General features: G+C 40.7%; 3 protein-coding genes and 1 long non-coding RNA gene across 6 annotated transcripts; 1 reads left to right on the forward strand and 3 right to left on the reverse strand.

Moving 5' to 3' along the window:
• The first annotated feature begins 1,064 nt into the window (after positions 1-1,064).
• LOC131696882 (uncharacterized) lies at positions 1,065-2,431 on the forward strand. The gene is made up of 3 exons (XR_009306772.1): positions 1,065-1,291; positions 1,636-2,277; positions 2,377-2,431. It is a non-coding gene; the product is annotated as an uncharacterized LOC131696882 (long non-coding RNA).
• A 626-nt stretch (positions 2,432-3,057) lies between these two features.
• Positions 3,058-6,722, reverse strand: LOC117417742 (dnaJ homolog subfamily C member 9-like). Of its 3 annotated transcripts, none has more exons than XM_034030026.3 (6): positions 6,589-6,722; positions 5,526-5,754; positions 5,061-5,201; positions 4,565-4,819; positions 4,146-4,232; positions 3,058-3,961 (listed from the first exon to the last, which is right to left on the reverse strand). In XM_034030026.3, exons 2-6 carry the CDS (start codon positions 5,697-5,699, stop codon positions 3,860-3,862), a joined length of 759 nt encoding a protein of 252 aa, XP_033885917.2. In that variant the 5' UTR covers positions 5,700-5,754; positions 6,589-6,722; the 3' UTR covers positions 3,058-3,859. The 3 variants fall into 3 exon arrangements, with proteins under 3 accessions (XP_033885917.2, XP_033885918.2, XP_058841160.1); XM_034030027.3 differs by having other exon boundaries at positions 6,583-6,685; XM_058985177.1 differs by lacking the exon at positions 4,146-4,232.
• A 1,477-nt stretch (positions 6,723-8,199) lies between these two features.
• LOC117417876 (protein NDNF-like) lies at positions 8,200-10,146 on the reverse strand. The gene is made up of 3 exons (XM_059035268.1): positions 10,130-10,146; positions 9,918-10,042; positions 8,200-9,787 (listed from the first exon to the last, which is right to left on the reverse strand). The coding sequence occupies exons 1-3, from the start codon at positions 10,144-10,146 to the stop codon at positions 8,424-8,426; spliced, it is 1,506 nt and encodes a 501-aa protein (XP_058891251.1). The 3' UTR covers positions 8,200-8,423.
• Positions 10,147-15,493: 5,347 nt separating this feature from the next.
• sparcl2 (SPARC-like 2) lies at positions 15,494-23,685 on the reverse strand. Its single transcript, XM_034030025.3, has 9 exons — positions 23,573-23,685; positions 23,025-23,121; positions 19,987-20,059; positions 19,375-19,486; positions 18,916-19,034; positions 18,439-18,614; positions 18,075-18,187; positions 17,253-17,347; positions 15,494-16,589 (listed from the first exon to the last, which is right to left on the reverse strand). The coding sequence occupies exons 2-9, from the start codon at positions 23,088-23,090 to the stop codon at positions 16,537-16,539; spliced, it is 807 nt and encodes a 268-aa protein (XP_033885916.3). The 5' UTR covers positions 23,091-23,121; positions 23,573-23,685; the 3' UTR covers positions 15,494-16,536.
• Positions 23,686-23,781: the final 96 nt, after the last annotated feature.

Below are 23,781 nucleotides of genomic sequence, written 5' to 3' on the forward strand. Positions count from 1 at the left end.
CTGACCTTCATGGGTTAGAATAAAACACCTGCCATCACACACACGTTTTTGGGGTAAATGGGGTAGCCTTTGCGTGATAACATATTAATTACAGCTGGCATCTTTGACATGCATTCTATATTATATAGAGTATACACTATATATATATATATATATATATATATATATATATATATATATATATATATATATATATATATATAATCAGCCTCTATAGTTTCAGTCTCAACACTGCAGATCAGTCGGTTCTTGGTTGACAGGTGCTTACGGCTCCACGACTTAACAAATTGCCGATTAAACATTAATAAAGCAATATGTTCCTTTAATATGTAGCTAGTACAGACGTAGTAATGTACCATATACTGCAGAGATGTAAATAAGACTCCTATTGCCTAATTCCAGGTTTTAATATGAGCTCGATGTGCCCCAGTGTGTAGGTTACAAGCTCAGGTGTGTCTTGTTAAACTTTTAAACAGGAATGGATCAAACAGCTTTGCAATAGGAACCTTGTTTTCATTGCTGTACTCCAGGGTATTATAATCCTTTCAGTAACTATAACAGGTTTTTTTTTTCAGACGTTGCCTATCTAGAAGTAGTTTAGAGCACCACCCTTAGCCCGACAATGATGATGAGTTACTCCCAGACAGCTTTTTACATGACCTAAAAGAGGCCGTTTCCACCTACAACAGGTAACACCATTATTAGGATGATATTCCCAAAGACAGGTAATACTGTGCTTGCAGTTAGGCAAATGTGAAGTCAAGCAGACAAACGTTTCATCTAATCATGCCTTCCTCAAGTCATTGTTATAAGATTGATGAAGGCATTAGGCAAAATAATGTTTTTAAAAATAAAAAATAACTTGGGCTAACTGGTTCATTTCTGGGTCTTGCCCAAACCGAAACTGATAATGGCGATCTTGCTGACTTTGTCGTACCACATGACATTGAATTACTATATTGTGATTTACTGTTCATTTACTGTGAGGTTGGGTCAGGGTGGACTCAATATATTGGCGATGTGTAGGAGAATGTGGTCACATTTTGGGACTTGCTGAATTGCATGTGGAGGTAACGCTTTGAAAATCTGCCCCATTCACTGATTGCTCTGCTCCCCAGGGATGAGGAGGCTGGGCTCCCTCCCGCGGAGACACAGGCTGGGGTTCTCCCCCCATATCCCCCTACCGCTGCATGAAGGAGGCCGTGCTGGGCGGTGTTCGATGATGTCTGGAGGGAGCTGGTGGGCTGCATGGAAGAGCTCATCCGCGGGCACTGGGAGCGACCCATCTCTGGTAACTGAGCTGATAATGTACTTTTTAAAATGTGTACGTCACTACCGCAGATTAGCATGCTGTCCTGCAGTTTGGGTTTATAATGGCACCTTAATGACATCACTGCTTGCATATCTTTTTTGGCTTTCCCTCACTTGGTGTGTTAGTATAATGACAAAATAGATTGTTAACCCTGTATCAACTAATTTATACAATTTTAAGTAAATTAGCGTATCGTTTTTGGCATTTATTTTCATGCTTGCACAACACAGTATCAGAAAGCAAGATTTAATAAACTAAGAATTTGATTCAAACATTTGGATCCAATGCCAAATTGTTTCATGCTTGTTCCGTTTGTGTTGCAGACCCACAGCGAGCGATCGGTTGTCTTCCCCGCTGATGCCCCTGAGCCGAAACAATCGCCTGCCCCCAATCAGCTTGTGTGAACCAGAGCACTCGAACCCAGCGCATACTGGCCACCACTGTGCAGCTAAAAGTGTCTATTGTTGTTTTCTGTCATGTTGTGCACATACTGTTTTTAGTTTTGTTTTAGGGATGTGTGCATGCTCATGATTGTATGTTTCTTTCTTTGAAGACTTGTGAACGGTTTGTTGAATTGATTTAGAAATTTGCAGACGGCAGCAGTTGGAAGTGCAGGTGTTACAGGACAAGCTGTATATAATGGTGGAGGGAGAGAACATTCACAATTACAGATTGTTGTAACAAAACCCTGCTAGTAAGAAATATATGACCTTAGTTATTTGCAAGAACACATTGGCTTGATGCACACCAGATCCGTATTATATGTATAGTGCACGTTAATTTAACTAACATGTACATTTCTTACTCCCCAGCTAAAGCATGTCTTGCGTTTGTGTTTAGAAGCACCGCGGATCCTCCAGCAGAGCTCACTCGCGGTGGATGACGACGTGGGCAGCCTGCCTATCCAAGACAGGCTTCAGGGACCAGACCTTCACTCACGGCCCAACACCACACATACCTTCAGGGTAATGTACCAGTCACCACTGCACCCCCAGCACAGCAAAACAACACATACACACATCTATATATACATTCTTTATTAATTATGTTTGTTTATTTTTCAGTCGGACACTCCTTATCGACGATCATTTACTGTCCTCGATAACATAAACGAGACCCGCCCAGTCAGGGGATCTGTAGGTACAGGTAAGGGTGCTTTACAAAAGGGCTGGCATAAAGTCCCATGGGGTACACTATCTAAACATACTGGGGCTTATCTAAGCGAGTACTGAATTTTCACACTGGCATAGAGCAAGCCATGGGGAAAAAGCTCTTATGCTTATAAAACTTATCAGACGTTTTCAGTTTGCCATTTTCTTTTGTGTTTTACATTATGTATTTCACAGTTAATTAACCATGATATAACCACGTGGTTATGAGCCTTTTTTAAATGCGTCAGTAAGTTCCCCATGGCATCAGCTAGATAAGCTACAGCATGTGTGGACCTGATCCTCAAGAGCCAGCATTGCATGATAATATAAATATAAGTTTATATAAAATAATGTTAATTAGAATTAATACAGATTTAAAGATAGAAGTAAAAATGAAGTCACAATATATAGAACACCATTAGATCATTTAAGAATAAATCATGGATTTGAATATAAACAATAACAAGTTATTGTCATGCGGTCAAAAACCTATAAAATACCTGCAATGTTTTGATTCAAACACATGCTCCAGATATAGTTGAAATAGTTAGGGAGTCTCTAGATACTGGTTCAGAATCGCATCGCACTAAATCATTGAAAAAAATGAAGGGGATCTGCATTAGCCAGCACATGTGAAGTTAGTTTACTGCCTTCAGCATTGTGTATTGTTTTTCAGATTCTATCAGTATTGGGGTGACTGGGATCAGTCTGGGGATCGGCAGCTCCTCTTTCTTAGACTCTTTCCACCACCACCCACTGGGGCACTCCCCAATCGAGGATGAGGAGAATAGCGAAGACCAGCTGGCTCCAAGTATGGATGTGAGAGTTTGGTATGTTAAACCTTGTACATTTGCTTTTTGCATTCAAAACAATTAATTACTAAATGATTCATTCTCTGTGCATGTAACTATAGTACTGAATTAATTTCCACAACCTGCTTGGACACCTTCAGCTAGAGTCATGTATTTTAGATTTAGGACATGTGTATGTACAAATAGAGGAACTGCTTTTGCTCTTATGCATTGCTTAAGACTAAAAGTCCCAGTCTTGTGGGAAGTTGTGAATATAAATGACATATTTGCAGACAGGCAGGTATCATGAGAAAGCAAAAGGAGAGTGCTAATTGCAAGGCATACCCAGAACTTGCTTTTAATGCAACTTGTTTCTGTGCTTACTCCCACCCTTTCCAGATCTCAACATTCCTGTTCAGATCCGCTCGCACAACAGAGGTGGTTACAAAATACAATAAACCTATTTTTACTGGAATTCAGTACCTGGACAATGTATAAAACTATATTGATTTTAGATGCCAGGATGTAAGCAGTGGAAATGTTCAGGCTTACAGGACCCCCTTGTAAATAAGATGCAGCTCTAGTCACAAAGTGCTATCAAGTTTTCATTTCTTTTCAGCTCTTCCCTTCCCCCCTTTCTTGCAATATTTTGCTTCCAGGTCTGTCAGGAACGAGTCCATCTTCTGTTCACGAGATTTCTGCCTTGCCTAGGATTTTGAAGAAACACACATCTAAATTACTTCACATTCATTGCATTTTCCATCTGTAGAACTCAATTATTTGTGGGGAAAAAACAAGAATTCTAAACGGGTTAAGGACAGCTCCTTTGTACTGTTTCTAAAACACATACCATTTTTTTTTTTTTATAAAAACAACCCGCCCCTACTTTACCTGAATAAGTGCTTTCAAGGAGTCCTCATCATCAACTAACCCCATGTCCTTTGTCATTTTCTCTGCTTCTCTTTTCTCCCTGTTTGCCTACAGACCATGGAAAAACAGAGCAGTACTGTATGTTAAGACAACTTGGGTAAAATATCAATACATTCATAATATACAGCCAACATAACACTGTTAGTGGAATACAATGACTTAAGACTAACACCCTTAAGAACTTGTGGTAAGGAATGTACAGTATAGTACAAAAGTTTCACCTTATTTGGATGAGCAGTTATCCAAACTAAATATATATGTACAATCACCTTCATCAGTATACCCCTGTCATGGGGATAAAACAAATGTAAATCGCACTTGAGTTAAACAACAAGGGCTGATAAAGAAATGAAGCAGCAGGAAAGTCTGTTTATCCTTACCTGTCTTTTTCTGGCCGCCTTCTTTTTCTCTGACTCATTTGTGAAAGCGTCGAAGGCTGGGAGCTCTCCTGCAGCGATGGCTTTCTCAATGATCTCCCGGATCCGAGGCTCATCCTCGTAGGTGCAGCACAGTACTGACACCATGATGCGGTCCATATTCCCCTTGTGATCCATGTAGCTCTTCCGGACATCCGCAGCCTCCTCCTCTGAACCCTTGTACTTCGTTTCAAACGCTTTGATGTCATCCACCGTGATCTGAAGTCAGATTGTTAGGAAACATTTTTCAGCCGATTCCCCATGGTGGATTGTATGGCACTGTTCCAAAACATAATTATCCTTGCTTGGTGTCCAAAAAGTGAAAATGCGTTTATAATAAATATGTACCACCTAATTTTTAGTGTGCACTCTCAGCCTTTTGTTTCTAATGAATTTTACAATCGTTACAATTCAGCACAAAGTAGTGCAGACTTTGCAGTCCCACATCCCAGAGACCTACCTTTGGGAACAGCAGCCTCCAGTACTCATCCCACGAGCGGTCCTGGCGCAGGGTGTCAGATTCCTCGTCCACAATGCCTTGTTCATCATACACTGCCCTCTGCTCCTTGTCACTCAATACTGCATACACCTTTCCAAGGACCTGCCACCAGAAATCAAACACAGTTTGAAACAGACTAATTCTCAACAGTGTTCTGCATACCATTTAAAATGCAAGGCTTAGAAGCTTGTAATACACGTGATTGCTTTCCATATCTTATCTATATAATAAGATACAGTATATAAAACGTCCTTAAGGGAAACTAGCAAAAAAGCTTTGACAAGAAGGGTTTATCAATGTCATAAATGTACTGCAAAAACACATAAGCAGACCAAATACTTCTGGGAAGGGGTTTCCTCCATTTGTGGATTACGTGGTGACAGTGTGTATGAAATTTGAAAATATTACCCATTCTGTTTTTTATACCTGAAATTTCTCTGTGGCCTGCTCATTGTCAGGGACCCTGTCTGGGTGAACCTGGAGAGAGACTTTGTAGTAGCCCCTGCGGATCTCTGCCTCAGATGCCTCCTTCTCCACCCCAAGCACCTGGTACAGGTTACTTGTGCCAAACAGGTGCTCACAGCACTCAAGAAGACCCATTCTCTTATTACAGCAGCAGCAGCAGCAGCTTTCCACACCCAGCTAGAAGCAAGAACTGGTAACAAACAGGACACATGATCAGGCACTCCATGCAACACAGGTACATGCAAAGACTACTTCCATTTTTTTTAAATCCACATAAATAAATAAATAAATACTGATACAAATGATACTTTTTTTTTTAAATGAGCAGTGAGTGGTTACTTCACATCAGAAAGATGTTGTTTGAAATTAACAAATACAATTTATATTATTTAAATAAGAATTCCAAAATAACTCTGAAAGTAATTCTGATGGGCTGTTTTGATTCGTACAGATTTTCTACAATGTTTACTACTAATTATTATGATTAAAGGGATATTTTGTGAACGTCTACACTTATGTTCAGAAAGGAGTTTTATTAAATGGAGGTGTTGGTACTGTACTTGAGGTCAGTGGTTTCCTTCTCCTATGTGAAAAAAAACTGACCGTTAACAACCGGCATATCTCTCCTAATAATAATAATAATAATAATAATAATAATAATAATAATAATAATAATAATAAGGGTGTCGTTTTTGTGCAACACAATGACAACATACAACGAGTACAATTTATAATTAATAATATAATACAGTAATTATGTGTAACAGACTTAAACATGAATATTAGTATAGAGAGCAAATTAATTAAAATAAAAACACACACACAAATATTGTACAAAGAGCATCACTGAAATGGCAAATTCCTGCTGTTTACATTTTCTTTAACGGTATGAGTGACTCTTACTGGTCTCGACAGACTACATTAATTTAATATACACTGACTACAAAATACAGTACGTACTCAGTATAAAGTTGTTATTTTTTTTTTAGGCCGAAAACACAGAAAAATATAACACTACCCTCACCGATGAGACCAACGACTTCTTGCACACTGCTCTCCAAACAAACACACAGCAATTCCCCCAGTCTTCAAGCAACTAAAATTTGGCGCGACGTAATACATACATGTCTACGTGCGCGCCCCCGCCGACGACAAGCGCGCGAGATTATTGCAGAACAATACTGTAGAAACAATGATATTCTATTGTAGTATACCAAGGTATCCAAACAAAGATATTACATTAGGTAATACAGAACGGCTTTGGTTGAGTATCTTGGTATAATATAATTATCTTTGTTCAAGATACAAAGAATCAATCAACTAAACGCATGCGCAGGTGGATATGCCAACTATTCCTCACGTCTGTTCTATCAATCCGTTCACCAGCGTCAGGCGTGTGCCGCCTCCCGTCAACCATCTACGGAATGGTCAACCAGTTAGCGTGCTGAATTTAATATTACTAGAGGAGTACATTTAACACGTGCTCGCTTTCTATTTCGTCTGAAATAAAAAAAGAATGCATTTAGCAAAGAAAGGTCTAATAAGTGCTATCCAATCTCTGTGTATTTATAGACACGTTGTGTTACCGCCACTATTTCTCTAAACTATAGGGGTTATCTCTAGCCCCGATGTGAGCACTGAGGCTCCTCACACATGGAGGGAGGAGAAAATAGTATAAAATACTATTAGCATCATCATTATTGTTGTTGTTGTCTGTTTATATATACTGTTATTTTTGTTTTACTTGCTTCTTGTTATAATATTTACTTGTAAACGTTCTTTAAATGTCATCATTGCTTTGACAATACTATGTATTAGGCATGCCAATAAAGCACTGTGAATTTGAATTTGTTAAACTAGCAGGAGTCTTGGGGGTTTCTTAATGGCAGGTATTGCACTAATAATGTTTTCCTTTGAGTTTAATAATCAAGACACACCTGAGGTTGTTCCCTAAACAATGTGGCTAATCAAGCTCATAGTAAATCCTGGAATGGGTGAAACTGTTGTGCAGTAGGTCTTATTTCCATCCCTGTCATGGGAAACATCAAAAAAGGCTGCTGCCAGTAGATTTTCAATTGGATCTTGTCACCTTGGTCTTTACAATTACCTCTCTGCTTTGGACGTATCACACCTTCTAGAGTTGTCATAACATGCACTAGCTTTGTACAAAAGTATAAATATATCTTTTTTTACAGCCATGTCTTTTGGATTTATTCTGGTTTCGAATAGATTTCGAGACACCATATAATTATCCATATAATTATCCATATAATTATCCACACAGCATATGAGAGGTATCCATAGAAAACATTTAATGAGAAATTATGGATATATAAAAAAAAAAAAAACAACTAGGATATACTAAACATATGTTGTATTGTAAGTAGAAAACATCCAGGAACATAACATGTTACAGTACTTATTGTATAAAAACATGTAGGGACTAACAAATAAACTGAATAACACACTGAATAACACACAAAAAACATCACATACACTACAACATGTACAGTAATACAAAACTATGTTGTTTGGTGAATTTCATTAATAATAATAATAATAATAATAATAATAATAATAATAATAATTCAGCAATTTATGTATCAAAAATTGACTATTGAATTCGGTGGTGGTTTTGTGAAAGTCCATGATTTCAATGTTCAAAATCTCAATTTTTGTAGAAAAAAATAAATAAACGAAATGACGTGCAATAAACGTAACATCCTATACAAAGACACATTTTAGGGTGTGTGTTCTACAAAAGACAAAATATACAAAAAATACAGTAATACAAAAACATACACTAAAGAAGAAATAACTATTTACATTAAGTCAATGCATAACATTAGCCGAGGAAAGTCAACACGCTTTCTTGGTCCTCACCACTTTACTGCGGTACTTGACTGGGAATCCCCATTGTCCGATTAGATACACATCAAACAGGTAAGACGTGCCCGGCTCCAGCCCTGCGATGGTAGCTGTGGTTACTGCTCGCAGAGGGTTCAGCTCCTGGAAGTATTTGCAGAGCACTTTCTCTGCTTTCCTCCTAGACTCCGGCCCTGAGCACCTGTCATCGTCCCTCTTCTTCTTCACCAGCTGCAGTTGGGTTTCAGCAATCCTCTTCCTGTAGACACAGTACTTGCTCCGTTCCTGGGTGCCCAGCCAGGCCAGCGTGACTGAATCACACGTTCTCAGTTTGCTGAAGGACTTGAGCTTCAGGCTGTCTGGCAGTAGAGGGAAGGCTGGCTTGTGGTATGCAGTGGAGGCTTGGATTTTAAGAGAAGCCCCGGACTTTGACGCAGGCTCCAGCTGCAGAACGTATTTCGGCATTCCTTCCAGCAAGATCCGCCCAAGCCCATCCACCACCTGAGAGGCCAGCGTTCGCCCCTTGCTGGTGATCTTGACCCGTACCTGCCCCCTCGTGCAAGTTTGGAAGGTGAACAGTGCGCTCCGTTGCCAGCTCTTGGGTCTAAAGCTGTATTGCTGCTGGGGCCTCCTTCCCTCAAGGTCCACCCGTGTTATCTCCCCATCTATCAGCTGAACCACCTCTGGCTGAGGCTCTGGGAGAGTGTGGGCGAAGGTCCCAGTGTATGTGCTGCTGGTTTGGTTCAGTCTGTTGACCACAAAGGCATCAAAGTAGTATTGGGTCTCTGGGAGGAGATCTGAAAACGTGTAGGTGTTCTCTGTGCCAGTGCAGACCCCGGTTACACCTGAGCTTTTATCACCAGAAGACTTCAGTGCTGTATGCTGACCAGGGTGGAGACTGGTGGATATTTCAGAAGAACCATGCCACCACCACGATCCCATGGAAGATGGCTTCTCCTCCTCCTTCTTCTTCATAGCGGTTTCGGCTGCACACAAGCTCTTGTAGTTATGCCAGCGGTTGACCAGGAGGCAGTAATGGAAGTCCTGCTGCTGATGTTGCTGCAGGACTGAAGGACTGGGCTTCCAGGAGAGGGTCACGCTGGTCATCCCCACTCCGACCGTGTCCACCCGGGGGTCTGAGGGCAGCTCAGGGATGAGTCCCCGGGGCATGTCGCGAGTCGTCAGGTACATCGTGACCTGTGTGTCCCTCTCTGTCGACAGAAGCATTATAGCGTACAGGGTCTTGCTGGAGGAACGGCTTGTGAACATCTCCGCTGAGTTCCCTCTGTAGATGAAGAGATCCATCACAGCCTCTGAAGTCCTCCAGTACTGTTCAGGCTTGCTCTTTTTAGATTCCACTGAAAATCAAAATGATTAAAAAAAAAGATAAATGGCACATTCACATCAATGAGGAGCAATTAGCCAAGACTGTAGTTAATTATTCAGGAGCAAGTAGCACACGAGTAATATCTGAATGGAGATGCTCACAGTGCAGTGTACTGACAGGCTTTGCCAGGAGTGTCTTGGCTGATAACCTCCATTCGATGGGAACGTCGCATGGAGTCACTGTGATGGAGTATGGAGAGTGGGCTTCCTCTGCTGCAAAGTACCACCTGTGGGTTCAGAATCAGGAAAGAATGACTAAAAACGCTTTTATCTTACATTCTATGTATATATATAGCATATGTTTAAAATCTTACGTGCCATGGACTGCCATTTGCAATGCAGGTTGGACATGTGCGGTCTTGAAAGTTATACACACATGTATTTTAATTTAAAAAAATGATATCTGGTACCATACTGGATTAAAGAAAGCTCAAAACGGCACATGTGAGTCCTACAATATGTAGCAAATTAAAGTGCAACACAGGTAAGATTTACAAAATTATTTCATTACCTAGAACCAAATTAAAATTGTGGATAAAACCTTTTTTTTTTTTTTTTTTTTTTACAGAAATGTGGTAAACATTTAAAAAAGCATACCACCCCTTGTAAAAGATAACTTTCGCAAAAGCTCAGGAAAGTGCAGCCGGAGGCACATCCCAAGCTTGGACCCAGCTGCAGTGTGAACTCATCTGTTGGGGCTGTTCTGCTTGAGCTGGACACTGATGATCCTACCCTCGGGGAGCACTGGGGAGGGGTACAGCAGGACCTCGTTCTCGGAGTGCAGCTGCCCTAGGGTCCAATGGCACCGGCAGACTGGACTGCACAGCAGAGAGAGCAGCAGACAGCAGCTGAGGTACAGAGCCATCCCAGCACAGCAAAGCCAGGACACCTGTGCAGAAGAGCAAGCCAGAGATCCTTAGCTGTGACAACGGGCTCACGAAAGGCTGTCAGGCTGGAGTAAAAACCTTAGGTGGCTGTCAGCTTTCTCAGAAAGGATCTGGTTTCCATGTCTCAACAGTACATTACCTGGTAAATGGCATTGCATGACATGCACTGTATATGGCTATAGAAGCATTAGAATGCTTCAAAGCCCAGATATCAGCTGCTTTACTACCGCATTCAATCACAGACGCAGCTGTCTAAAGCAATAACGCTAGTAACAGCAAACCTTCCAACATCAAACAAATATGCTAATGAAATCCATTGTGTAAAATATTTGAATAATAAAAAAAAAAGGACAGGATAGAATATATTAAATTACAGCACCTGATTACAGAACACCCCTGAGATTCTTTCCCACCAGGGGTCGCAAGAGGATGGTGCGGCAGACTCTCTCTCAACTGTGCTGATCTCTGTTTTAACTGATTTGGGACTTGCATTTACATAAAAGTATGCTGTAATATAAATTTCAAAGAGCTGGAGGCTGAAGGGTTCTCCAGAGACACTGCAGGGAAAGGAAATTACTTTGGAAGCAATTCCCGCAGTTGAACAATTACACAGCAGCCACAGTAAACAGTGAGAGGGTTTTAAAAATGAGGGGCTTGCTGTTTTAAAGATTACAATTGCAGGTGTATTCAGAGCTTGGATATGAAATGGAACTTTGGATCAGTCTACAGGTTAGACTTATTATGGGTCACTTCAGAGCAGACTTAGCAAGAGCCTTATTTCTGAGTTTGCTGCCTGCACAGTCCTGGTCATTTTAGTAGCACTTGAAACACCAGGACTGGGTGCAGGTCATGTAGAATTTTCCACCCTACTTTTCTCAGAACAGGTAAAAAATTTGTCAGAAATATTTCTCCCCTCTGTCCTTAAAATAACATCAATATTTAAATAGATACAGTACAAATCAATTGCAACCTTGCAAAGTTTGCCACTTCTAGTGCTCTGGTTTTCTAGCTAGCAAAAAAATATATCTGTCTTTTCCCTTTCTATTCATTTTACAAAGCAATATTTCAAGACAGAACGTTATATTTTAGCAGAAATCTGCTCATCACCTAGTCTCCCCTCCATACAAATACTCTATACCACATTGATCCACACTCTTACCTTCACTCCCAAAGGATGGGAAGCAGCCCAACTTGGAATCTGATTCCTTTCTTTTTACCCAGATTCGTTGGGATTATCAAGGTTCGAGAATTCCAGCTTTTCCTATCAAATACTTGGTACTGCAGAAATGGAAATCGTTTTTGAAACCATAAAACACAAAACCTAGTCTTCCTCGCAGTGCGTTGCACGATGGTCGAAGCCTAACTTCAGTTCTTTGTGCTATGGCTTGAATATTCTACCCCTGTCAGCTCAGCCCAGCAGGAATGATCCTGCCTGTGTGTCACTGTCTGCCTTCAGGTCCCCTGCAGTCAGATAAGGAGCCTGTATTCCCTCAGGTCCTCTTGAGATCTGACTGGTGCTGGCTAGTGGCTGATGACTGGTCTTTCACAAATGAGCTGTGAACGAAGGGAGGGGGGTATGATATCAAATCAACCTCATTAACTCTTTGCTTTGCAACCTGGATCCTTTAGATTACTATTCAATATACATTCATCCTTAATTATAAAACACTTGTTATTAGCAGAATGTCTAGCAATGCTAAGAAAAGAACCTAGCAAACTTCTTTGACAGAAATGTAATATTATTTAAAATATCATAGGTGCTGGTTTAGTCATTATCTCATAATCTCTGAGCAACTTTATAAAGTTCTGACTCTTTAAATGAGAACTCTTTACAGAAGAATGTGATTACACACATACAAAATACAAGAGGAGAATTCCATTCAACCATCTTCACTGTATTATTATTATTTACGTTCATTCAGGATTTGCAGATTTTTCAAATATAATTAAATTAAATAAACAGCTGCATCCTGGTAGCTTTTCTGAAGACCACAGGGTGTGATTGCAGCTAGACCATTGGAGTGAGTTTGAACAACACAAAGTGATTAGGTGTTAATGATTAGGTCTGGGGAAGCAGCAGCAACTTCTCATCTATATGGTTGTCTCTGAGATATCTGCACATTCCAAACTGAAGTATAACATAAAAGCAAAGAGCCAACAGATCTTCAACAGGGGGTGATCTGACAGCATTGCTAGTGTAATGTGAGAAAGCGATTTTAAAACATTGGTGACTTAAGGTTACAAATCCACAGTAGCAACTAAAAACCTTCTAGATTTGCAACATTGCCTTCCACAAAAACAGTGCAGAAGCTGTGCTCACAAGGGTTCTTGTGTTTTCCCAGGAGAGCTTATTGAATGAAGCCATGCAACACCCTCCGCTGGGACAGCAGGCTCACCACCCGGGGGTCAAGCCAGTGAAATCGATGCTGTGCTGCAACTGAATTGAGGGGGGGGGGGGGGGGGGGGGCACACTCATTAACCCTTTCAACTTCGCCAATACAACCTCCATAATGCTGTAACAAGCGCAACATTTTACATTTCATAACCAGCTTGTCCGCGTCTGCTCTGATTTGAGCCTTGGCCATTCTGCTGCCTGGCTCAAGGCTCAAGGAAGTGTGCTGCTGTGTTCACAACTTTCTTCCACACTGAGCTGTGCACTGCTTCCACACATTAGTTTATGAATTCACGTCACTGTGACACAACAATAAGCTGTGCAACCAAATGGAGGGTAAGCGGGAATAGAACCATCTTTTGGAGCAACTCTCTGAAGTGTGCTGCAACAATGCAACCAAAAAAGTTAATAGAATGTATTTAATTTCAATAACACTTCAACAGCTATATGTTACTTTCAATGTGAGCGCAGTCCTCAGTCTAAATAGTTAACAGATACACAATGACTGTGAGAGAAGGTAAACAGGTATAGTTAGCTCAACATAGCCCAAAGTTTATTAACTCAATCCTCATGAGGTAACACCAAATTACTGTTTGAGAATGATAATTACTTAAACCAGAGGTTTGATTTCTGAATGTTGATTAACTGATTTTTTTCAATTGGTTTAAGCAAGCACTGTGATGTAAAGAAAACTTTAAACTTTAGTTGTAATGGTCTCTTAAACAACGTCAATCACAGATCCAGATCATATTATTAATAAATGCTATTGTGCATGCTGGTCAGGGACCCGTCTTTCCTATACTTCAAACATCCAGTGGAACTGGTGGAAAGTTCAGCACGTTTTTTGGAGTTCAAGTTACTTGTTTTGTTTTTCAAAAGTCAACGGAAGCTAACAAAATAATTCTTAAACAAGTCATTTTTCTCTTTTTAAGTGTATTTCAGTTCATCTTAAGGGCAAAATCTTTGTTTCTTGCAAAGGAGGAGAGGGTGAGCTGTCTGCAGGGTGGCTTTGTGCCCTGTTGCCTATTAATTAAAGTAAGGGACAAAGGAGCTGTGAATTCGATTGCCACCCTGGGTCGCTACATTGTGAGCAGCAACAGTAACACATCACTCACCCTGTTCTGCCTTTTGCACTACACTTACAAAAAATATTGAAAAATCCATTCAGGGTATAACCCCAGTGTATTCCTCTGAAGAACACCAGCAGAACCATTGGCAGAGCACAGCATTACCAGCAATGACAACATGATTGGGAAAACTGAACATTGAGCTATTAGTCAGTGGTCCTGAATGATTCAGTAGCACTGTCTGGTGCTGATATGGTACAGCAGTGTGTGTTGTGTGTTCAGTCATATGGACGCTGAGGTACCATTCTCAACAGATCACTCCACTATAGCAGCCACCGTTGCCCCTCAGTACAGAGCCATTGCCATTGACGTGCCACTGCATTGACCAGTGGTCATTCTGTAAGTGTATTAAATCCCTAATCCCTGGTCGTTCTTTAGTAATTACAACACACACAATTTGTTGCTGGCCTCAGTCATCAATGGGTTAACTGAATTCCCTTTTTTTCATATCATCAACATCCCATCTGTTCTAGGGTAACTCCTCGATCCTGCTCCTCTGGGAAACAGCACAATACCTCGGAATCAGAACGGGGGGCACACAGGGGGTGAGGAGGAGGAGAGTAGAATTATTGCTTAGATTTACGGACTGGGAATTAACCGGGGGTGGGGGGGAGGGACTAATGAGGTAAACAATTAGTGGAGTGGGGTCTCCTGAAGAAATAGCTTGCTCAGAAATAGCTTGCTACAGGTTATAGTGGCTGAGCATGTTCTTCTCCATTTCAGATCTCCAGGGGAAATTGAATATTAGGATAAACAGCTTACTGGATTATCTTTTGGTTATGACATGGGCTTGAGACATGGCCATGAAGTGGCCAAAACAGACTAAATTTGAATGTCCATCTTGTTCTCAGTAAATGGTTGATTAGTTTGAATTTATGAGACTAAACTATACGGATTTGCTAAATGCAAAAGTTACATTTTGTTCATCCCTTCTGCATCTAATAATCCCCTGTCCTTTTCAGAAGAAACCATGCTGATGTTGATAGCTCTTATCGGACCAATGTGAAACTTTCAAGATGGCACAGTGGGTATGAGAATAAATAGCTTCATACATTTGACTTTATGATCGTGCAAAATGACTTTGAAACCTTTACTCTAATGAGCAGGAAACGATATATAAGGTTATAGTTATGAAACTTCAAAATCATGTCACTAGAAATAAGGAATGCCCAGTTTTAATGCTAGAATAAAACCCATGCCTTAAATAAACACTTCTATCCCAAACATCAATAAATGAATGACACCAATTGAAATCACACTGATATTTTTTAGATAAAAAAAAGATTTTATTTAATTTATCAGGTGAAACACTTGGCATTCATTTAATTTACTCTCTTAATTAAAACAACCTTTTTAACACATGCCTACCGCTACATACAGCACATAACACAGATATACTTCAGTGCATATGAAAAGCATTCAAATATAAAATACAATGAAACCTACAGTAAACTACACATAGTTATGATACTGCACTATAAAACTGATCTTAGCATTTACCTGCTGTGTTGCAAAAACTCATATTTGCAGTGATTCACGCAATGTATTTGTGCAATATACAGTTTCATAATATATTCCTTCTTGTCTGGTAATGATCCTTCTCTATAAGTCATTGTTTGTCACTGATCTGGTAAATGAAAGGTGCTTGTCTGCCTGCTGTGCAATTACAGAAGCCATTGTTTGTGATGTGACACAGCCGGCTCAGCTCCTAATTGCTCTTTTATTGGCTGTGATCAGCTGCTGCGTTGAGTACTGATCAATTACCCACTTGCTTAAACAGCTAATAGCTTTTCTCTAGGGGTGGGCAGAACTTGCCACGCAGGCGTAAACGCAACATAATATATAGACACCAGGTGGAGTCGGGCACTGTGAAGAAAAATCCCACTGGGGAACAGTACATATGTAAATAATGACACACGACTGGGTCATGCTGATACAGTACATACGGACGTCTGCTATGCACGAGACAAAATGGAGTTTTTTCAAGCACTTGAGAATCTGCATGATCAGAAAGGCAAAGGGGGCTGAATACCAGTATAGAAAAATCACATATTATTATACAATGTGATGTGTTTATATATGCAGTCTATACTCCGCAAGACTTCAGAGTGATTGGGGGCTTTCAACTAGTATCTTACACAGCACCGTACATTAAACAGTATAGCTTATTATTTTTCATTACCATCTGATACAAACTATCTAATACCAGCCACCTGATACAAACGATCTGATACAAAGAAATGTCAGATTTAAGGCTGTATCACATCAGTATCTGGAACGCAATAGAAATAAAGTCATACAGATCAGTTGATCCGTCAGTGGTTATTCTCCATCTGGAGGCACAGCTTACTGGATCCTATCTTCATAGCTGCATAGAGAGAGAAAGAGACAGAGCGGCTGCCCTTAGAAAAGACTTCCATTGTAAAAGCATAGGAAAGTGTAACAAAACACAGTGAAAGCATGGTAAAGCACAGAGATGTATGGAAAAGCACATTAAACATGTCAAGACATGGTAAACTATGCTAAATAGGAGAGAAAAGAAAAGGGGGAGGGGTTAAGAGAACATGAGAGGAGAGACGGAGCGAGGAGAGAAAAAGAAAGGAAGAGATTAACGGAGAGAGTAGACAGGGGAGATAGAGACAGAGAGATATGTAGGAACAGAAAGGAGAGAGAGTTGGAGAAAAAAATTGGTTAGCTTTTCAATTTAGGTGGATTTAAAAGTTGTGTCTGAAGGCCAGCAGAGGGTATTACATTCCCTGTATAGCTTTTACACACAGCAGCTTACTCAAGGGGAATGAAGCTCTGTCTGGGCACACTTTAGCACAAGCTATTGAGAATATCAGAATCTCAGGCCATGAAGTCATCTGTCCGTATGTCAGACTTCTACATGATCACACAGTGGATTTACATTAGGTCATGGTGATATACTTCTTCATGTTACTGATGGCTCTAGTTTTGAATTTACAGCCGTTATGGTTGGAGGATGAATGTCACCGACATGCTGGTTTTGAAGGTTGTTATGGTGACTTACACATGAACTGCTGGAACCAGATCTCAGAGCGATCCACCAGGCAGCCTGTCCACTCCCTTAGAGTCACCTTCTTATTGCTGTCTGCATCACAGGACCTGTGAACACACAGGCGCAAGCACTCATCACACTGACTGCAAACAACAGCAAGCCATGTGGATTCACCATGGTGTAGTCCTCTCTCCACATGAGGAGTATCAGTGTGGACTCTGCAACAACGGGTAGAGTTTGGATAAACAAACATCACCAAGGTTCCTATTGATCCCTTTTAAAAGGTGACCATGGTATTTTTGCGCAGTATTTTAACAGTTTGACCATGTTTGCCCATGGTTATACTATGTATTTACTATAGTTTATCCTGGTTTGCCATGTTTATTAATATGCTTTACCATACCTTGCTATTTGTTACTATGCTTACCTAAGCTTTCCCCTGCTTTCCCTGTGCTTTACTACACTTTATTATGCTTTTACTATGGGGAACTTTTATAAGGGACAGAACAGCCTGCTGCTGAATGACTGAAGTCGTAAAAGCTATAAGTAAAAGGTGCATTGTGACTTTGAGACAACTGAATCCATCTCAGATATGATCTACTGTAGAAACATGTTCATTTGATGTGCCATGAAGTTGTTGCCTATTTACAGACTGGCCTTACTGTGTTTCAGAGCAATGGCATGTGTGTTTGTGTTAAACCTGGTCTCACTGGAAGAATCTCTGTGCACAGTGCTCCAGCGGTATGTGTGTTTGTGTTAAACCTGGTCTCACTGGAAGAATCTCTGTGCACAGTGCTCCAGTGGCATGTGTGTTTGTATTAAACCTGGTCTCACTGGAAGAATCTCTGTGCACAGTGCTCCAGCGGCATGTGTTTGTAGCGAAGCTTCTTCAGGTCTCTCCGGCCCAGTTTACCATCCTTGTTCCGGTCTAGGACACCAAACCGCCACTGAGAAATTAGAGAGGGAAAAACTGTCAGAAGAAAACACAACTGCTTCTCATGTCCCACCACACTGTAATCCAGCACTCTAACCCAATACCTTTCACACTGCAGCCCAGCACCTTTTCTATCCACTGATCTACTCAAACCCACTATCTTCCACAGCCCAGCACTTTTTCTATCCACTGATCTACTCAACCCCACTGCCTTTCACACGTGTCCCTGCACTGCTCAAGGGGGCTCTCTGTGTCCCTGTGTACCTCAGCCAGTCTCCTGCGCTGCTCTCTGCTCAGGCAGCTCTGTGGCAGGGGGGTGCTGGGAATGCTGCTGGTGTTGTTTGAACCCGGGTCCCCCATGCGGCTCAGGAGCAGGAACCAGTCCAGCAGGCGGAAGGGAAACTGCCCGTATTCCCCTTCCGAGCACACAGCCTCAGGCACTGAGGAAAACATATTCATTTAGAAAAAAAATAAAATGCAGAGTTATTCCCTCTGCTAACTCTATAAAAACAATATTTTATAGTAACAGAAAAATCTTAAAATCCAACAGATTTATATGGGATTTTTTCCCCCCAGGCTTTGTCTGCATGATTTTCTGGTTGCTGGTATCACATAGCCATAGGAGACACAGCGATTGGAAGTAGATAACCCAGAACACGTTGAGGTTGACCCCAAGAACTGCATGTAGTGAGAGGTCCCCAAGAGGGAGATTTTGAAAGTGATATGCAGACGGTTTGTTACCGATACAGTGCCCCTGGTGAGCCAGGCCAGTCCTGCGTCGTTTCCTGCACGCCTCCTTGTGCAACAGGCACTGGTTCCCATAAGTCTTTCCCAGGACACTGCACACTGGCGCCACCTGTCTATACACAGGCAAACAGCAGGTTAATACAGTAAGTGAAAAATTTGGGTTATTTTATATCAAACTATCCAAGCTACTGTATCTGAGACCTTATTACAAAAAATAAGAAAACAGTATTATTTGTTAACACCAAATTTCAAACAAAACAACAACAGATAAATAAAGAGGGTACAATTACAACTTGAAAATGAAATGACAATTTTGATATTTAGGAAGCAATTTGCTAACGTTTGGAGTGAAACAGTTTTTATCAGAGATTGTTGGAGAAATAAATATGAGAACTTTTCCAAACTGAAACTCATCGCTTACAAACCAATGAAGGAATGAATGATTAATCTCACCTGGGGCAGGATTTGGGGCAGACACACTTGGGAACCCGGACCCCGTCCTCTTCCACAACCTGACACCACGACCCAACGGGCTTGTAGCACTTGAGTAACTTACACAGCTCCTCTGCATAGGAGAGACACGGGCAGATCAGACTGCTGCTGGGGATACTACCAAAACTGGTGAGCTTCTGCCAGCCCTCTCATCGCCAGCAGAGGGCAGTGTGGAAGAGGGTTTCTCAGGCAGAAAACAGGAGTTACAGCAACAGAGCAACAGCTGCACTAATGGAGAAGAGGGATTCGCAAGATTGAGTAATCTACACCAAACAAACTGGTAAAAAGGCTGTTTTCCTTTTTTTGGAGCAGTACCGGTATGGAAAAACACAGCAAAGGCACGGACGCATAAGAACAACTCTACATTTCTGTGAGTTCACACCCAACTCTAAATCTGCATCAGCCTAATGTCCTCAGTGTCATGCTTAGAAGGTTACTCACACATTCAAACAATCAATAACGTAACATATATTTAAAAATCTCTCTCTCTCTCTCTCTCTCTCTCTCTCTCTCTCTCTCTCAGCTGTCTCTCTCCTCAGAGAGCTCATGGAGACTGGTGTTGGCAGTGCGCACCTGGTTCAACACGACCGATGTAGGGTCTCAGCCTGTCCTCTTCAAGCTTCTGGTTCCTTCGTCCTTTGGAAGCCTGAAACACAGAGCAGCAGATCAGAGATTCCACTTGAAACTGATGTTAAAAGTGAGGAGCAGAGGAAAGGAAACCGCAATGTATTTATTGTTGAACAGCACTTCTTGTATTCCATTACAACAAGAACAGGAGTGTGATAAACCGCAGGAGTGGCGGCTTTACCTGCTTTACCGCCTGTTTTTCCACGTCTGACTTCTCGATGAGATGACCATGGTCTCAAAAGTGAGTGTATTTTTCTAAAAATAGGAAGGCTTGAAAGAATTTCCAAATGTAGGGCTCTATTCACAAAATTTACCTGAAGGACTATTTTAGGGTTGTTTTTCTGAAGATTGCTTAAAACCATTTCCACTAAACAGCGCTTTATACAATTAGAATAAAGTAATAAATTCTCTGTAAAATAGTTGAAAAGTGTTTCATGAACAACAGACTTGATTTTTCTTATAAAAAAGTTTTGGTAATAGGGCCCATTTCCTTAATAAAGAAATATACATATTACAAAATAATCTATAAATAACAATTAAACCAGAAAAGAAAAGCAATAAACACTGTTTACTGTCATTGTGTCATTCTTTCTCAGGTCCGTTCATCACAAGACCTCTTGGGAAGGAATGCATTTCATTTAAAAGTCATCTCTCATTTAACATGGGAAGAGGGTCTTGTATCGATGCAAACCTTTTTTCATTAGCAAATGTGTTTTTATGACCCATCAATATGCACCCCCCCATCCTGCCTGAACCCTTTATGAGCAGTCATTGAATTCCATTCATCCTCTCAATCCATAAAGCATCTCTCCTCATGAACGGCTGCAGAGTCCAAGGGCATTAGAGTGGGATTAAATGCAGCAGGAGTTTCTCTTACATCAACCCCCTGGGACCGGGCATGTAAACAGGACGTCCAGTTTCATAAGCTCTCAATTCAGAGACAGGGCCCAGAAGAGTTCAATGAATCATTGAAAGCTTTGAAGAAAAAAGGGGTTTCAAATAAACTTTAGAATTAGCTGTAATCTTGAATTTATTATGAAACTGTGGCCATTGTTTGTGTGTGTATCTATAGAAAATTTTCCTATGCTATTACCAAGTTCATACCATGTATTCCCCATGCTTTACCATGAATATAACTTGTGCATTACCATAACATTTTTTTTTACTGTGCTTTACTATACTTTTCTATGTTTTTACCTCTGTGTAACACAGTACACTTTTGTAAGTGCAGTAGACTGCAGTAACCATACGCTGTGCAATACATAGAGTGAAGCTAGTAGTATGACTTCTGCATGCACCCAGTCCAGTGAGAAGTCTCTGCCTGGGTCCACTGGGCTCCTGACCTCACTATTTCCAGCATAATTTTAGTTTTCTTTGACAGTTTTTGCATAGGTCAATGCAATGCTGTTCTAAGCTTTTCAATACTTGCGCTAAGGACAGCCAGTCAGCATTTCACCAGACTGGACCTCTTTGTTTTAAACAGGGCTCCCTCCATCACACCTGCTTGCAGTGTGCTTTAGTGATGGTTTCCAGCTGTATTTCTTATGCAGTTCTTCATTCAACTTCTTCCCACTGCCCAGGCCCATCTGTTTGTCTTAAACGCAATAAAAATCTGAGACGAGGCCTTCTGCCCGCAGATCAGTCCAAATAAACGGAAAAAATCCTACATCAAATATAAATGTAAAGTCACTGAGTTACGCACCCCTGGTATAAAACTGGCTTTGTAGTAGCTGCCAGTAGCACATCTGTGTTCCTGGATCAAGATCTAGTTTCAATAAAAAACAGGTGCAAGAAGCCTGCTTCTGCTGGGGTGTGGAACAAGGAATTGATATTGTAAATGAAAATAAAAAACAAAGTCTGTGGTTGAACTGCGGTCTAACACAGGAGCAATGACCATCATTGGCAACGCAGACTGTGCTAGCAGCAATGCTACAGTAGCTCAAGGGCAGCTACGATGGTAGACTGGTACCAGATTTCCATAATTTGATAGCCTAATGAACCGATACACGCTGCTGGTAACCCATGCAGGACCATGGTTCTTGATCAGCAGCAGACAGACAGTGTCAGGAGGACCTACCAAGACACCCCTCAATTAAAAATGCAAATGTGTTTGAATAAAAAGATCTTTGGAGCATAAATAAGAGGAGAGCAATCTGGTTATCAAATCTAGGTTACCATTCCTTTAATGGGTCTTATTGTGCACAAAAAACACATTGTATTCAAAGGTAGAAAACCACTGATGTGACCACCTAGTGAACAATAATTCTACATTAAAACCTGATCCTGTCTGTGTCTTCTCTGACAGGGTTTAGTATTGCAACACCGAGAAGCGTTGACCTAGCTGTTCAGAGACTGCCTGCCAGTGTTTCTCTAGCCCTCTTATACAGACCCCCTGCTTGCTGGAGCACAACAGGGCTGATTCTCCAAGCCTTGTAAATCAGCCGTTCTGTTCAAAAAGACAAAATCACCTGATGAAGTTTTGTAACTAGAAAATAAAACAAAAAAGAAAGCAGGTATTTTAGTTAAGGCAGTTCAAAGAAGTTAGGTTGTTTATTTTCCATTTTATAATGTGAAAGGTTGTTTTGTTTTCCTTACAATTTGAAAAAACAGAGTCGTTTACAATTAAACATGCTGAAAATCAGCCTGCTTGCGTTCAGACAAATCCCTCTATTCCACTCTGTTCCAGCCAAATAGATTTCCTGGCTGCTAGGAGCAGGGGTCCACTCAATACAGGTGGCTCCCCTTATAAAGGTTTCCCATAGTAAAAGCACAGCAAAGTGTAATAAAGCATAGTGAAAGCATGGTAAAGCATACTGTATGTCAGCATTGTAAAGCACATAGAGGTATAGCAAAGAATATTTTAAAAAACATTAAATATGAAGGTAAACTAAGGTAAATGCATAGTATAATCATGGGAAAAGTGCAAAAATACTGTGGCACACTTTTCTAAGGGTCTATATACAGTAGAACCACAGATGACTTACTGTGGAGCTCCTAGCCTGCAAAAACACCAGCAGGAGACACAGATGCAGAGAGACCAGCATCTTCATTCGTACAGACCTTTCCAGACTCAAGAGCACGCTAAATAGGAACCAAATAACAGAAACATTACAGGACACGGTTATAATAATAATAATAATAATAATAATAATAATAATAATAATAATAATAATAATAATAGGTGTGTCTCTCTGTTTGGTAGGATAAATGTTAGGTAAACATTTCTTCCTCATTAAAAAGTGTTTGACATTAAATACAATAAGTACTGTATCATTATTTGTTTTTAGAAGCTGTCACTTCCATGAATGATACATTAATTACTATAAGAATACTGCCAACAGTTTTATAGATTGTGCAGGCAAAAAAATAATGTATATTTTTCACCACAAACAAACATAAAAAGTATTTTTAAACACACATATATTTATTGTACTTCCTTAAAAAAACCTTGACACAATAAACACATACAAGCCTATATTATGTTATATTATGTACAGCACATTACACAGATAATGAGAAATGATAAGCCTACCAGAGCAGGGGATGAATTCTCAGTACAGCCAGTCGTCCCGTGGTCTTGCTTCCACTCTGTGTGTCTTTACATCCTCCTGTAGTTTCTCCTCTCTCTCTCTCTCTCTCTCTCTCTCTCTCAGCTGTCTCTCTCTCTCTCTCTCTCTCCTTCTCACTCACTTTTACACCTCCCTCTCTTCTTCTCTTTCCCTCCATAACTCTCTCTCTCTT

This window comes from Acipenser ruthenus, chromosome 13 (genome assembly GCF_902713425.1).
Source record: "Acipenser ruthenus chromosome 13, fAciRut3.2 maternal haplotype, whole genome shotgun sequence".
NCBI classification, from domain to species: Eukaryota; Metazoa; Chordata; class Actinopteri; order Acipenseriformes; family Acipenseridae; genus Acipenser; species Acipenser ruthenus.

What these genes read in the sequence shown, in the direction of transcription:
- LOC117417742 (XM_034030026.3), bottom strand. Translation starts at nt 5,699, where the DNA reads ATGGGTCTTCTTGAGTGCTGTGAGCACCTGTTTGGCACAAGTAACCTG. An exon ending in AGGCCACAGAGAAATTTCAG is followed by an intron (nt 5,202 to 5,525) that starts GTATAAAAAACA and finishes TTCTGGTGGCAG; the next exon opens with GTCCTTGGAAAGGTGTATGC. An exon ending in GGAGGCTGCTGTTCCCAAAG is followed by an intron (nt 4,820 to 5,060) that starts GTAGGTCTCTGG and finishes ATCTGACTTCAG; the next exon opens with ATCACGGTGGATGACATCAA.
- LOC117417876 (XM_059035268.1), bottom strand. An exon ending in GCCTGTCAGTACACTGCACT is followed by an intron (nt 9,788 to 9,917) that starts GTGAGCATCTCC and finishes TTTGATTTTCAG; the next exon opens with TGGAATCTAAAAAGAGCAAG.
- sparcl2 (XM_034030025.3), bottom strand. Translation starts at nt 23,090, where the DNA reads ATGAAGATGCTGGTCTCTCTGCATCTGTGTCTCCTGCTGGTGTTTTTG. An exon ending in TGCAGGCTAGGAGCTCCACA is followed by an intron (nt 20,060 to 23,024) that starts GTAAGTCATCTG and finishes TCTGTGTTTCAG; the next exon opens with GCTTCCAAAGGACGAAGGAA. An exon ending in TGTGCACAGAGATTCTTCCA is followed by an intron (nt 17,348 to 18,074) that starts GTGAGACCAGGT and finishes GTGTGTTCACAG; the next exon opens with GTCCTGTGATGCAGACAGCA.